The sequence below is a fragment of the Rhineura floridana genome, chromosome 19 (assembly GCF_030035675.1).
Source record: "Rhineura floridana isolate rRhiFlo1 chromosome 19, rRhiFlo1.hap2, whole genome shotgun sequence".
NCBI classification, from domain to species: Eukaryota; Metazoa; Chordata; class Lepidosauria; order Squamata; family Rhineuridae; genus Rhineura; species Rhineura floridana.
In genome coordinates, this window is record NC_084498.1 from 24,245,652 (window position 1) to 24,260,280 (window position 14,629).

The following is a 14,629-nucleotide window of genomic DNA, read 5'->3' on the forward strand; positions in this document are numbered from 1 at the left end:
GAAAGCTCTTTAGCACCACCACCACCCACTTCTCTCTCTCCCCCCATGGTGGGCGCTTTGCCACGTGTGGTGACATTTAGGGGGGCAGCCTCTAACACCACACCACCCCCTGCTTCCATTTGCTCTTCCCCTGACCACAACCTCACCTTTTTGTTGGCAGTGGCGCAACATGCAAGCGTGCCTGTTTCTGCCAATTGCTGCAGGCATGTTCGACTTTTAATAACCTGGTTAGGAGGAACTGGTCTCTCCAGAGTGCCGCCGAATACATGTGGGGAGAAAAGGATGGACCCTAATCGCTCTAATTGGGCTCTTTAAAAAAAATGCGAAGGTCTTCTGCAAGGTCTCTTTATCACTCTTGCACAAGACTCAGTGTTATTTTGGGGGGGGAATCCAAATGGCAATGGATATAACGACGTTTATTACATTTCCTCTTAAGGTGCTCAAGGTAGCATAGGCTGCCTTCAAGTCGATTATGACTTGTGGCGACTCCGTGAATAGGGTTTTCATGGTAAGCGGTATTTGGTCAGAGGTGGTTTACCATTGCCTTCCTCTGAAGCCGAGAGGCAGTGAGTGGACCAAGGTCACCCAGTGAGCTTCATGGCTGTGTGGGGATTTGAACCCTGGTCTCCCAGGTCGTAGTCCAACACTCTAATGCAAACGTGGTTAATCCCCCTTCCAGTTTTATCCTCACAAGAACTTTGTGAGGTAGGCTATGTGACTGGATATTGCCTGTTGCCCCCGGAAAAAGCAAACACTTCTGTTTTCCCCATTTTGAAACATGACAACTAAAGCTCATAACATATGCCTTTGGACTCTTCCTGATTTTGAGTATGTGTTACGGGTACATAAAATGGGGTGCATGCTTAGAGCAGAGAAGAGGAATGACTGAGGGGAGGGGGAAAGGACTCAACCCCCCAGGATACAATCCATCAAGCTGTGCCCAGTGGTGTGGACAGAAAGTGGCAGAATAACGACGACAGGAAAATAAACAAGAATGGTATTTAGCAGAATTGTGCAAAGCAGCACCAAGTGAGGGGCGTGGCCTGGGGAAGAGTTGGGGCCCGGAGCGCTGCGTTTGGCTGTTGGGCCTGACATTCCCCATCCTTGCTCCATAGCCTCAAGCTTTTTTTTTCTTTTAAGCTATGTCGTGTGTTTGTGCTTTACCCATGCAGGATTTCTCCTGTACCACCCATCACACATTCCCTCTCACCTCTTTCGTAGTTCCTGCGAGAATTTATTGTGGAGATGCCCGAGGAGGATTACAAACAGTGGTTGCAGTCTCGAGTACCAATCCCTAAACGAGCACACAGTGCCCCACCGATATGCTGAACGGCACTCCCATACATACACACCCCGCCCGAGGGCGGAGTTGAAAAGGCCGAGGACGCACTCGTTTGCAAAAGAAATCAGACATGTACTGGACCGAGTTGAAGTACACACAGACTGAAGGGGGGGGAGTACAGTTGTTCCCTCACCCCACCCCAAAGCGGTGCATGACTAGGACTAAAGGGCAACACTCGAGACCCACCTCAAAAGGCTGGAAATGCTCATTCTCAAAGGTTCGTTTAGAATTGCATCGCACCCACTTGCGGCTGCAAATTCAAAATGACAAAGAGGGAATTGAACAGCCAAAGCCATTTTAAGTGCACAGTGCCCTTCTGCCTTGAAGTTTTAGATGTTTAATTTAAATTTTGGGTTGGCAGGGGGGGGATTGAATTCTGTGCCTGCAGCAACTTTCAGTTCAGTGAGGGGAGCAGATCCCACTGCTTGTGGTGATCAGCTCCTCTCCATTCTGAGGCTTCAGTGCCTGTGTTTTGTGTGTTTCAGTTCTTTGTTATTGGTTGTAAATTTCTGTGTAATTTTATTAAAAATTGGTTTTAACAGTGTACATTCTTGGGAGTTTTTAGAAAAGATACACATTGGGTTTGCAGCTGAGCATCCAATATCTGCAAGTGAGTTTTACTCATCTGATACAAACACTCTCTTGCTGCCATCTTCTGCACAGAAGAGGGTTCTACTGCACAACCTTGTGGGCATAGCTTGGAAACATTACTTTTTTGAACTACAACTCCCATCAGCCCAATCCAGTGGGCATGCTGGCTGGGGCTGATGGGAGTTGTAGTTCAAAAAAGTGACTTTTTCAAGCTTTGCTTGTTGGTTATTTAAAACGGGGTTGATGGTATTTCGAAAGCAAATGTCCAGTGAAGATACTGAGAGCAAGATGAAAATCTTGCCAAGACACATGCTAAAAAGGATTTCACTATCAAATAAAAGCAAGCGCCTTATGATCTTGGATGCACATCACTGAAGTCACGAGTCCCATTTTTAATGAACAACAGCCAACTATATCAGTTGGTGTCATGTGTCATGGACAAAAGAAATGCTTTGGCACCAGACTTTCAGTTCAAAGCTTTTTATTAAACTGTCACCCAAACAGCCTGCTTGTCATTCCCCTTTTGCCTCTAATTTCTGAGGCTTTTTAAATAATTTGATTTACAGAATCTGCAGCTACAGAGAGAGCTACAACAGCAAACCAGCAGTACATGAAAACAAACTGCTCAACTTTCACAGAACTCTAATTCCACTTACACCAAGTGGGAATCGCTCCTTTAACACAAGAGGAGGAGATCCACCACAGACTATCAATTACTCGTTAACAATTGATAGGACTCCTTATCGCATATTCTGTATTCAAAGAAAAGAAAAAAAGGTGGGACAGGGGAAGCTAAATTCTATTTATTTATTTTAAACTATCAGAACTCTTATTAAGGCTATTCTGGTATATTCCTTTATTAAAATACTGCAGAAGCCCTTTTTCGATAAGCTCCCATCAGAATTTGCATTTTCAAAAATGAAAACGTTTCCGTTGGTTTCGAGTTATAATGCTGATGACGCAGTGACAGGTCCAAGGGCCAGGCTTCCCTTCTGCATCGCCAAAATCATGTCAGGATAGTGTCGTCGATTTGCTCGACAGAGTCAGCTTGGCTAGCAAGTTTCTTCAGAGATCGACGGCAGCTCTCGTTCAGCAGTTCCAAACTGGCAGCATCGAGGATCTTGGAGACAGACTACAAGAAAGGATAATATTTCAGAGAAGGGGCGTGGTGTGGGAGGCGGCCAATAAGTCTGGCTCTGTGCCTCAATCGTAAAGCAAAGGCTGAGCAAAAATGCCCATTTGTGGGTGGGAAATGGGGAGGGGGGGATTTTAGCAATTTGGGGAGACGGAAAATATTTTAGCATAGGCAGAAACAACTCTGCATTTCATTCTGAATTACACCATAATATAATGTGGCATCACTCTGAGGGGCAGCCTAGGGGGACAAAAATAAGGTGTCCCACTCTGTGTGTGTGTTTGGGGGGGGGGGATAGAGGCCACACCATGAAGAACTTGGTTGGTGTCACCACTACTACCACCCAGGGGAAGAGGGGCTTTCACCTTTTAAACAGTAGCTGCTGCCAATTTGTAAGTGCCCAGCCACCCACCACCAGAAATCCCCCAATTTCAGCCCCTCCCCGCACCCTCAGCCTAACTGGCTCACAGCTATACCACCATGAGCTCCTGGGAGGAAAGGGGGAATATAAACAACCACAAAATAAACTCTCAGGTGCTGAAGTCTCTGAAGCGCTCCTTTTATACATCATTCTGCTTTAGGCTCAAGAAGAGCCAGCCAGTCTGTGCTGTCAGAGAGAAGCAGCCGTGGCAAATCCTGCAAGGCTGTAGGGAACGGGGGGGGGGAGGGAGAGAGGCACCAATTTCTTTCCCCAGGATGGGCTGGTACCTGAAGGACTTCCTCGCCCTCTCTCATCTTCAGGAGGTTGACGATAGCCTGGTCGCTGTAGGCCCTCACACTGGTGTTCTTGTCCTTCGTATTGTCCAACAGCGCCTTGAGGATGGGCTTTATTGCCTGGGGGTCCAAGGGAGGGAGAGAGCTTTTATTTGCCCACCAGACCATCTTCTCTGCAACCAGTTTGATGTCGCTGGATGGATTCTGAAGACACTGCAGGAAATATAGGAAAAAGATACATGTCAGTCCTGACCAAGGACTGGGAAGCCTTAGAAAGCCATTTTAATAGCTTGCGGGCATGCAAGGTTATCTCATGTAGCCCCCTGAAACAGCTATGATTAGAGTAGCCCCATTCATTTCACTTGATTAATGTGTTTTAACATGCAAAGGAAGAACCTGACACCAAAAACCTGGTACAGAGAGACTCTACGAGGGTTCCGCGTATCAGCACCTACACTTTGGAACTCCCTGCCCATTGATATTAGACAAGCACCTTTGCAGTACCATTTTCAATATCGGCTGAAAACGTTTTTGGTTCAGCAAGCCTACCCAGGCAGGTTATTTTATCATATTTATATCTGTTTTCAAAATCTATTGGCTTCATCTATATTTTGATAATTTTATTATATATACTGTTTTTATCACTTCTTTAAATATTTCATACTGTTATGTAAACCGATTAGAGGTTATTATTTTTTAATTAAGTGGTATATATATGTTACTAAATAACTAAAGGCAGCTTGAAGTTGAGAGGAGCAGGCGGAGATGCCCAGCCCAAAGGCAAGCCATATCCAGGAATGATGCATGCCACCCTCAGGGGGGTAGAGAAAGACAACAGACTGCACTTCTTTCCAGAGTGGGGGAAGCAAATAATCCACAGATGGAGATGACGATGATGGTGGTGCTAATTTATTATTTAAAGTTTTGTCCCACCTTTCCAAAGGAGCCCAGAGCAGTAAGCACTTCACTATTAAAAATGATCCAGGACATCAAAAATGCATTTTGCGAGCCCCTATGATTGCAAAGAGACTTACACTTCAACCCTGGAAGTATACACACACACCCTCTATTACACAACGGTCTGAAGACTTTAACGTCCTTGCTTCATTGTACTTTTTACAAATGCCAATCTCACTTGGATGCTTATTTGGATGGCACATATCAAGATATGTGTGTAAACTTAGATGGATGTATTGTTAACGTGAGCTGACAGGGTTTCCCCCCCCTCCTTTTTTCTTCAATGAATTTGCAATAAAAATCAATAAAAAGCCTTACAAAAAACCACATTATCTTTAAAACATCTAACTAAAGAGAAAAGATTGCCTTCTTGCAGCAGTAAAAATGGCCGTGCAGAGGAAGGGACCAGATGGACGCCCCATCCCATTTTAAAAGAAACAAGGACTGTTCAGACAATGCTCTTTTGGGGACCCTTCCAAGCTCAGTACGTGCTTCATACTGATACTGGACCAGTCCACCCCACCATCACAGCTGGCAGAAGGCACAGACCTCCTCTGCACTGGATGTCTTCTCATCAGAGAGAATGTGCCCAGCCAGCACTCGCATCTCAGTGCTGTGGTACTCAATGTAGAAGGAGCCACCAAACAGACGGGACTTCACAGCTGCACGCTCATCCAGAGCATATCAAGTCGGTTCTCAGGAAGCAAGATCTGCGATTACCAACCGGTCCACTGCTCACACCAAGAAGGGGCTCACCTTAATGAAGAGGTTGGAGAGCTTGGGAGGCAGGTTTCCCCCGTTGGCTTCTATGTGGTACTTCGTAAGAAAGCCCATCCCTCTGATGCCACTAACAGCAATTGGGATCTGCAGAAGAAGGAGGTGGTGGTGGAGGAGGAGGAAACTGAGCTTCCAAACTACTCGCAACCTTGAGAAGGTGCTTATGGTGGAGTGTAGCTCAGAGTCTCCATGATTTAAGGCAGGGTGAAGAACCTCTGGCCTGCGAGCCAGTCTTGGCCCACCAGGGAGTCCAAGTTGGCCTGCAAGGCCATTTCCCTCAAGCCACGCCCAACTGCCCATCAATTGACATCACCTGTGACATCATAAGGTGGGGCGGGATTAAATCCTGCATTGGCTGCAGGGAATAGGTACATAGCCAAAGCAGCAGGATTTAACTCCCTGCCTGTCAGCTGACGAGCAAGGGGGTTAAATCCTGCTCAGTTTGGCAGGATTCCATGCAAACTCCTTTCTGATTAAGGAAGGGGTTTGCATGGAATCCCCTGGTAAAACAGAGGAAATAAAATCTTCCTTTTAGCAGTGCCTTGCAAAGTGCTTTGAAGTCCTGACTTTGCGACTTCAAAGCACCTTGCGCCTGATGTCATTGTGACGCAATGTGATTGGCAGTACAGCCCTGCCCACCCATCAAATGTGGCCCACAAGGCTAATTCTGATAAGGATCTAGCCGATGGCACCAAAAAGGGTCCCCAGCCCTGATTTAAGGCATAACAAGAAGGCATTCTGAAATATTCCGCAGCCCTACCAGAGGAAGTTACTTACCCGGTCAGAGGTAGTATTGCTAAAGATCATCTCGTGGACATTGTTAGAGTACTTGGGGGCACACATTCTGCCAGGGGCCACACTGACAGCAACAGAAAGTGCCAGGCTGCGCCCATGCCTCACCATCCAGTCGATGCCAGAGACGTCCGCTGCAGGATGAAAAGGACAGGGCTCTTGAGCCCAGTGCGTCAGACTCAAAGGGGATTTCTTAATCTGCTGTTTCAACTCACAAACACACGCACCCTTGTGTGGGCATTTCCATTTCAGAATGTCAGTCCTTCTAATTTCCAAAACTTTCCCATTATTAATTTTAACATGTAAAACTTAAAAGACTAAACTGGAGCACCCCAAACCAATCCCTACGCTTTACCAAATCCGGCCAGTCTTGTCGACACTGCGGCACACCCCAGTCATCATCATCATAGCTGTAGCCCCCTAGTGGACAGCAATGAGAGCACCCCGCCCCCATCTGGACCGCTTTATGGCCACAAGCAGCACGGCCACTTCTTTTCTCCTTTGGGGAATGATTCAGCAGTGTTTTGCCAAAGCATACCCAGGAGGTGATTCTGGAGCACGCTGCCAAGTTCTTCTTCCGTGAGAAACGCACAAAGCTCTGCCAGGCAGCCAGCTGAGGCCATCCGGGTGGCATCCTGATGAGGAAAGGGGGGGAGGCAGAGAGTGAAATCTTTAAACCGACATGAAAGATTTCCAGCATGACAGAGGTTCACACATGCACCCGCCCCACTTGTTTTCTCTAGGCTCCATAACGGCACAGTTGGTGCCTGGCAGCTGAATGTGTAAACAGGCTCAAGCAGGAGCTCTAACTTTTAGGCTGTTCTTAATTGTTTTTAATGCCGTATTTTAAATTTGTTGTAACCCACCCAGGGAGAAGGGCAGGATATAAACGTTAACAGCAACAACAACAGGTGCCTGTTCTTGGACAGCTCATTCACACAAACATCTCTTCATTCATATGTTGAAATCACGCGGTGGTTGCAACGGTTCATTCATCCATTCATTTTGAAACACGTGGAAAAATGACTCAAACGGTGACGGGGATAAAAGGTCAAATTTCTGAACAACAAATGGGCCGGGCGGGGGAGAGATTTAAACACCCTGCACCCCAGGAAACGGTTTCTGGATATTTAAACTGCACACAGTCTCTCCTGGAGAAAAGCTGTGCCATCAGAGCAGCCTCAAAGAGACTCCAATGGGCCTTTTTAACAGGGAGCTGCTTGCAGAAAGACCCCAGCTCCAAACTACGGGGCTCCATCACTGAGCTATGAGCCTCTCCCAATCAATGAGGGACAGACCAGATTCTGCCAAGAATTACCTCGTCATGTCCCAACATCCCCAGGAGCACCGCAGTGATATTCTTCCTAACTGCAGTGTCCACTTTAGCACCGGCACCTCGAGTGACGAACCGCAGGGCTTGAAGCATCGTGTCCCTGAAAAGCAGCAACAAAGGCTTGTCAGTCAGCCACTGACAGCTCCTCCACACAAGAAAAAGCAGTCAAGCCAAGTCAGAGTCGGTCCTACCACGAGGCAGACTCCTCAGGAGATGGATTTGGAGTACCACTAAAGATGGCAGAGTGGAAGGCAGATCTTCCACCCGGGACACAACCTGTCAGGAACTTCCCCCGCACAAGCTACACTCTCCGGCTTGCGCAGGACCACTCTCTGATGGGTTATGCCCTGTATGAGTTTGGGGTGGGGGAGTTGCAAGATGCCATCTGAATTTTCCATGGGAAAACAAAATGTCTTGGACCGGCTCGGTCCTGAATCAGGCGATAACGACCCAACCAAAATGATATGACTGGCATGTGAACCATCTAATTAATCCAGGGCTTTAATGCCTTCCAGAAGCCAGGAAGGAGGGAGCAGCTTCCACTCCCAGTTTTATGCCAAGGATAGCAGAGAAGGGTGAATTTAATCACTTTAAACGTAATCACCTGCAGGTGAGGGGGGCGGGGGAAAGAAAATCAGAAGGAAAGAGATGACTCTATGATTCACCTCATCGGAACTGACAGGTGGGGGCGGGGGGGCTCCCACATTCTGCAAGGTTATTGTTACACCAAATCTGACGGGGTGGGAGGGAACCCATGTAACTTTCCTTCTGAAGAGGTGGAATAATATTTTCCCCACCCAAACTTGCATTTGGGGTGGGGATGAGGACAGAAAAAGGACATTATGCAAGGCAAAATATTATTATTACCATCATTATTGTGTTTTCTATATAGCACCATCAATGCAGACGGCTGCTAGGGGAGCGGATGCAGCCTATGTGGCTCCCCTCCTGTCTCACCGTTTTGCCAAGCTCAGGACTGTGACCAGTGATTAATGTTACGTAGGTTAGATTTTTGCCTCAAAAGTAGCAAGTAGGGAATGGGTGGGGTTTGCGATACTCCCTAACCCCCCCCCCAAATCCTTGACTCTTATCTTTCCCAGCCTGTTTTCAGCCACTCTTTTCCACCTTTGCTGCTTCTTCCAAGGCTATTTTTCCTTGCTGCTTTTCTTTCCTGCTTCCTACCTCAGGGTATTCCCAGCTAATCAGGGATCCCATACTTGCACAATGCTACATAACCTGATTTATTTCTATGCTGATGTTACCATGGGTAAATGAAGCCTGTTAGAGTGAGGGCAACGCTTCCTGTATTGGTCACATCTGTGATCCTAGCCTATCAGGGATCACTATAAGAACTGAATCACCTCACAGCAAAAGTACTCTAATCCTCAAAAGACTGCCTCAGGGTCACTGGAAGGAGTCCCCTGTTACACAATAAGCTCCTCCCCTGAGCAAGAGACAGGAGAGAAACACAAAACCTGAGAATCCGCCCCCACTTCAGCCACCAAGTGTCTCACTTGCCTGATGCCAGAATCTTCACTGGTGCGGATGCCGTTCAGTAGTTCAGTGAAAAGTGGATCAACCTTGGTATGCATGGCAATCAACTTCCCGAGGGCATCAGCAGCCTTTAGGCGGACAATGCGGTTGGGATCTTGCAGTGCTTTCGTGAAGGTGGTTTGCAGCTGAGGCAAGAACGGCTTCAAGGCAATGCCCACCTGTACATGTTGGGAAAAAGCACAAAAGCAGAGCCTTTTAAGTTGAGACCTTATCCCAGTCCGCGTCTGTGCTGGAATTGCTTTTAAGATGTTTTTAAAGATGTCTTTAAGATGTTTTGTGTTAATACGTTTTAAAGTCATGTTTTTAAGATGTTTTAAAGTGCTTTTAGTGTTTTTCTTTGCCGCCCTGGGCTCTTTCCAGGAGGAAAGGTGGAGTATTAAATTAATTAATTAATTAATTAATTAAATCAGAGCCAGCAGGAAAGTGTGTATGGCTTCTTTCACAAGTGCACTTAAACACAGCAGCTCATCAAATCTCTATCTTCTGAGTCAAAGCTAATGCAACTCCCCCAAAGAATGCAGCAAAAGTAAGAGCCCTGAGCAGCTTTAAAACACCAATGGGCTCTTCTTGGAATTTCTGGGACTACTAGCAGTATTGTTTTAAAGGGTGAGTTCCTAGCCCTCATGCTATTATATTGAGATGGCAAAAAGTGCCCAAAAATCCACAATCAGAAGGCAAGGAAGTAGATCATTGCTGGCTAAGCACAAAACAAGTACCAAGGTAAGGAGAGCCCAGCTGCTGTATCAAGCCAAAGGCCCATCTAACCTCACATCCAGTTCTGACTGTGGCCAACCAGCTGCCTCTGGGAAGCCCACAAGCAGGACCAGAGTGCAAACACACTCTCCCCACTTGGCATTCCCAGCAACTGGAGACAGAGGAGGGAGAACACACCCATCGTGGCTAAGAGCCACTGATAGCCTTTTCCTCCATGAATTTATCTAACCCTTTCCAAAGCTATCCAAGTTGGTGGCTGGCACTACCTCTTGTGGCACACAGTTTGATGAAGTCGTCTGTTCTGAGTGTAGTTTTGCAACTGTCACGCAAAGTGGCATGCAAAGTTACATGAACGACATGAAGCTAGAACCTGAAAGATACCTGTCGCTCCTGACAAGGCATTTCTACACTGAACAAAATGGCCCATCTTTGCTCTGGAAGGATGTTAAGTTCCTCTTTTTTCAGTGTCGCCAAATGAGTGTTTAGACCAGTACCTTCCAGTACTATTATCTTCAACGCAAAAAGCTAATTATTTTTAGTATTTCATTTATTCATTGCCTTCCACAAAACAGTCTCAAGGCAACTCACAATATTAAAACAAACAACACAAGAACATAAGAGGAGCCCTGCTGCATCAAGCAAAAGGCCACTGGTTGGCGGCAATGAGGGAGAATAGCCACTTTCTTCTAGTTACCTGTGGTGAGTAAGCATCTCCTGGAGGTGACCAGACCAGGAAACATTATTCGAAAAACTAGGGGGGAAACACTTTTTAAGGCCAGAAATCACTAATGTGCATATGTTGTGCGAGACCAGGTTTGTGACTCCTACTGACGTGTTTGCAAGGCTAATTTCTAGAGCCTTTTCTATCGTGGCTCCTACGCTTTGGAATTTGTTGCCAACTGACCTCCATCAGGCTCCCTCCCTGTTATGCTTTTGGCGGACTTTGAAGACCTGGCTCTTTACCCAGGCATGGGAAGGGGATTAGGCTGGCAGATTGTAGTTCTTGGGGGGGTTACATTTAAATTTAGGCTGGCAGATTGCAGATCTTGGGGGGTTTAAATGTTTAAGCTTTTAATTTTTAATCTCTAATTTTTAGGATTTTGATTATGTCTATATGGAATGTACTTGTGTTTGGTTGTAAGTTGCCCAGAGTGGCAGATTAACCTCTGCCAGATGGGCGTCTAACAAATCTCATAAATAAATAAATTTGCTGGGACTGCTCCTAAACGTCTTGGCACTAGAGGCCTGTTGTGATTAGTAAAGCTGAAGGAAAGAAATGTGTAACTTCTAAGCAGGGCTCCTTAACCATCAACCCACATCATCTCGTTTCTAAATAAGTGTATCGAAGTGTTTTCAAACACACACAGTGATTGCTTGTTGTTCTGCGATGATTCCACCCCAAGCGTTCGTCAGCTTACCTTAGCTAGCAGAAGGCTTAACGTTTCAAGCAAAGCCACCTTGACGTTCCAGCTGAACCTGTCTCCCAAGATGCGGATGAGCGGCCCAGTGATGCTCACAACAGAAGGCTTCAGGGCTTCTGCTGAGGTCAGTTTAATCACGAGCCCCAAAGCCTTGGCTGCCTCCTCCTTCTGTTCGGAGCTGCCCGTCAGGACTCCCTCCCGCAGCACGGGAAGGATGGACGTCACCCCCTGTGCCCAAGGAGGGGGAAAAAAACAAGCCAATTTTAAAAATGAAGATGGAAGTCTGACACAGACATAAAAGTCCCCTTCTGTTCAATTGGCAGGAGAGGGCAAGCAGCAAAGGGGTTAACTCCACCGGCTCCTGTGAAGGCCAGGTTGGCCAATGTGACATCTTTTCTCAACTGTTTGGCTCTGACTTCTGATCACCGGGCAAGTTTCCTTTGTGACTAACATGTGCCCATTGACTGTAATGGATCTACTCCGAGTACGTCTTCGTTGAAGGCAACACTTGCTTTGGCAGACAAAGGCCTCAAAGGGAGCCTGGCACATGCTGGTGTGATCCCCATGCAAGGGGCCTCCTAAAGTACACCAGTGCGCTTATCCTCAAGGACACACAGTAATAACACCTCTCCTCATGGCACACTCTATGTACACATGCATTTGCATATTTCTTACCTGTCCTTCAGCACAACGTCCCAGGATGGGTTTCAACAATATAACATAAAGTTATAAAAATTAAGTTCTTCCAATCAGAACAGAGCAGGCCCTGCTACAATGTGCTACTGCCCCCCTGGACCTCCAAGCTCTTACCTTCTTGGGAATGCAGAATCCAGGCACGTGATCTCCACCAGCATCATTCCCCACCATGCGAATATCCCTGTGCAGATCCTCAATGAGAGCCAGCTGGTTGCCCGCATCTAATTTCTGGGAAAGGAATCGGATGTAGCATTAGGATTAGTATATCCAACCCTTAACGGCTTGGGAATTGGGTACCTGAGACAGGGCCTTCTTCAGCACTGCCCCACCCCATATATTAACATACGAGACACTCTGCTGAATCAGGCCAGTGGCTCATCTGGTCCAGTGTTCTGTTCTCACAGCGGCCAGCCCGACGCAGGGAAGCCTGCTAGCAGGACCTGAGCACAACAGGGCTCTCCCCTCTCACAATCCCCAGCAACTGGTATTCAGAGGTTTACTGCCTCTGACAGTGGAGGTGGGATAGGTGTTCAAGATCTGCTGTTATCCCAAATTTGAGTTTCTGCTGAGTAGACGATGATACGAGATGGGGCATTCTTAGCAGTGGCCACTTCTCCCTCCTCCCTCAATTGTGGAACTTCCTCCCAAGCAACATTCAGTTGTCGCTGCTGGAATGTCATCAACCATCTTGCTGACGCTGCTACTTTGTATATGTTATGACATCGTTGCCTTAGAGAGGTAGTGGGCTCTCCGACACTGGAGGCATTCAGGAGGCAGCTGGACAGCCATCTGTCAGGAATGCTTTGATTTGGATTCCTGCATTGAGCAGGGGGTTGGACCGGATGGCCTTATAGGCCCCTTCCAACTCTACTATTCTATGAATATAGGAAGCTACCTTATACTGAGTCACTGGTCATCTCGCTCAGTACTGTCTACACTGATGGACAGCAGCTCTCCCAGGATTTCAGGCAGGAGTCTTTCCCAGTCCTGGGAGGGACTCCCATCCTGAGATGCTGGGAACTGAACGTGGGACCTTCTGTAAAGCAGACGCTCTAGCCATTGAGCCACGGCCCTTCCCCATTAAAGCCACACGGTAAAAAGCCGACGGGCAGATCAATCAGAGAGCCCTAATTCTCAGCCTTTCAGTGTTGTCCAGCAATGGCGTCTCCCCCTCTCAGAGCCAAGCCGCTCCGAAGCTTACCTTGGTGATGGCACTGAGGGCGTCCCAGCTTTCATTCAGAACCACAGTGTTGGTGTCATTGAACAGGCGGATCAGGCCCGAGACCAGGCTCCGCAAGTGAGCCATATAGTCCACCTTTGTCTTGGAGCAGTAGATATTGAGGATGACGGCCGCAGCCTGAGACATCCCCAACTCAGGGCTGCGAGTCGCTTCCAGCAGATCTTCAATGATAATCCTCTGCCCGGCCTCGTCTTCCACAGACAGGATGACGCCCTGGCAGTTCGACATCTCCTGGAAAAGTTGCAGCAGAGCGGTCCTGTCGGTTGGCGGCCGTGACAATGGGGCCTTTCCAAGAGGCCGTGCCTTGAGGTCCCAGAGCCTCACGTACAGGCCTTGCAGCAGCAGCCTCAACCAAGCAGACCCCTTTCTCCCCATTAATGGCGGGATTGAGCCACACTGCTCAATAGAGCTGTGAAGACCAACACTGGCAGCCACAAAATGGTCTGTCGCGAGAGTAAGTGGTTTTTTTTACTGTTGTTGTTTTTTTAAAATCTGGTTTTGGAGGTTTCAATTCTATTTTGTTGTTGATGTGTTCGCTCCCCTGGGCTCCTTTTGGAGGAAGGGCAGGATATAAATTTAATAAACAAAATATAAATAAAAAAACAGACAGAGGAACCTACGAAGCCACCTTATGCAGAGTCAGATCTATTGGTCTGTCCAGCTCAGTACTGTCTGCACTGATTGGCAGCAGCTCTCCAAAGGTTTCATACGGAGGTTTCGTCTGAGCCCTACCTGGAGATGCCGTTGGGGACTGAACCTGAGCCCTTCTGCATGCCAGGCAGACGCTCTGCCACTGAGCTATGGTCCTTCCCTTAAGAGGCAGGAATGTAGGAAGTTGCCTTATACCGGATCAGACCCTTACTCCAACTAGCTCTGTATTGTCGGCATGGACTGGCAGCAGCACTCCAGGGTTTCCGGCAGGGAGCCCTACTTGGAGATACCAGGGACCTGCGACCTTCTGCATACAGGACAGATGCTGTGCCACTGAGCGACATCCTGTCCCCACAAAATCTTTGAAAACTGGCATCACTATTATGAGGGGCTGACTTGTTTGGAGGGGAAAAACCCCACATATAGCCTCTAAGACAAGAATGGCTTGCTGCAGAGTGTGTGTGTGAACTTGGAAGGGGCAGGGGGCTAAAATGGCACCCCCTGCTGAAGGCAGGCAACCATGTTACAATCATCGTGTCCCGCCTTTGGCCTTTGCGTCAGCTCAACTGCCTCTCGAAGACAGCCTCACCTGCTGTTCTTCATCAGTCCCAAGCTTCCCCTTCAGTGCAGACATCATGGCAGGCAAGATCACGCCAAGGTGCCGGGTCAGAGCATCACCAGCCACGGACGAGAGGAAGGCCAGCACTCTGGT

At 47.7% G+C, this 14,629-nt stretch overlaps 2 protein-coding genes across 3 annotated transcripts in view; one reads left to right on the forward strand and one right to left on the reverse strand.

Moving 5' to 3' along the window:
- CCDC60 (coiled-coil domain containing 60) overlaps positions 1-1,948 on the forward strand; it is a 48,270-nt gene extending 46,322 nt beyond the window's left edge. The window contains exon 16 of one of the 2 annotated variants that reach the window (XM_061602621.1): positions 1,173-1,948. In XM_061602621.1, the coding sequence (XP_061458605.1) occupies positions 1,173-1,298 (126 nt within the window). In that variant the 3' untranslated portion in view covers positions 1,299-1,948. The remainder of the gene's footprint in view (positions 1-1,172) is intronic. The other variant, XM_061602622.1, reaches the window with a different exon arrangement.
- A 449-nt stretch (positions 1,949-2,397) lies between these two features.
- Positions 2,398-14,629, reverse strand: part of GCN1 (GCN1 activator of EIF2AK4) — a 70,870-nt gene continuing 58,638 nt past the window's right edge. The window contains exons 47-57 of the mRNA XM_061603257.1: positions 14,507-14,624; positions 13,228-13,497; positions 12,141-12,254; positions 11,328-11,558; positions 9,160-9,353; positions 7,627-7,741; positions 6,847-6,943; positions 6,294-6,442; positions 5,496-5,603; positions 3,777-3,995; positions 2,398-3,065 (exon numbers count right to left, since the gene is read on the reverse strand). Coding sequence (XP_061459241.1) covers positions 2,940-3,065; positions 3,777-3,995; positions 5,496-5,603; positions 6,294-6,442; positions 6,847-6,943; positions 7,627-7,741; positions 9,160-9,353; positions 11,328-11,558; positions 12,141-12,254; positions 13,228-13,497; positions 14,507-14,624 — 1,741 coding nt within the window. The 3' untranslated portion in view covers positions 2,398-2,939. The remainder of the gene's footprint in view (positions 3,066-3,776; positions 3,996-5,495; positions 5,604-6,293; positions 6,443-6,846; positions 6,944-7,626; positions 7,742-9,159; positions 9,354-11,327; positions 11,559-12,140; positions 12,255-13,227; positions 13,498-14,506; positions 14,625-14,629) is intronic.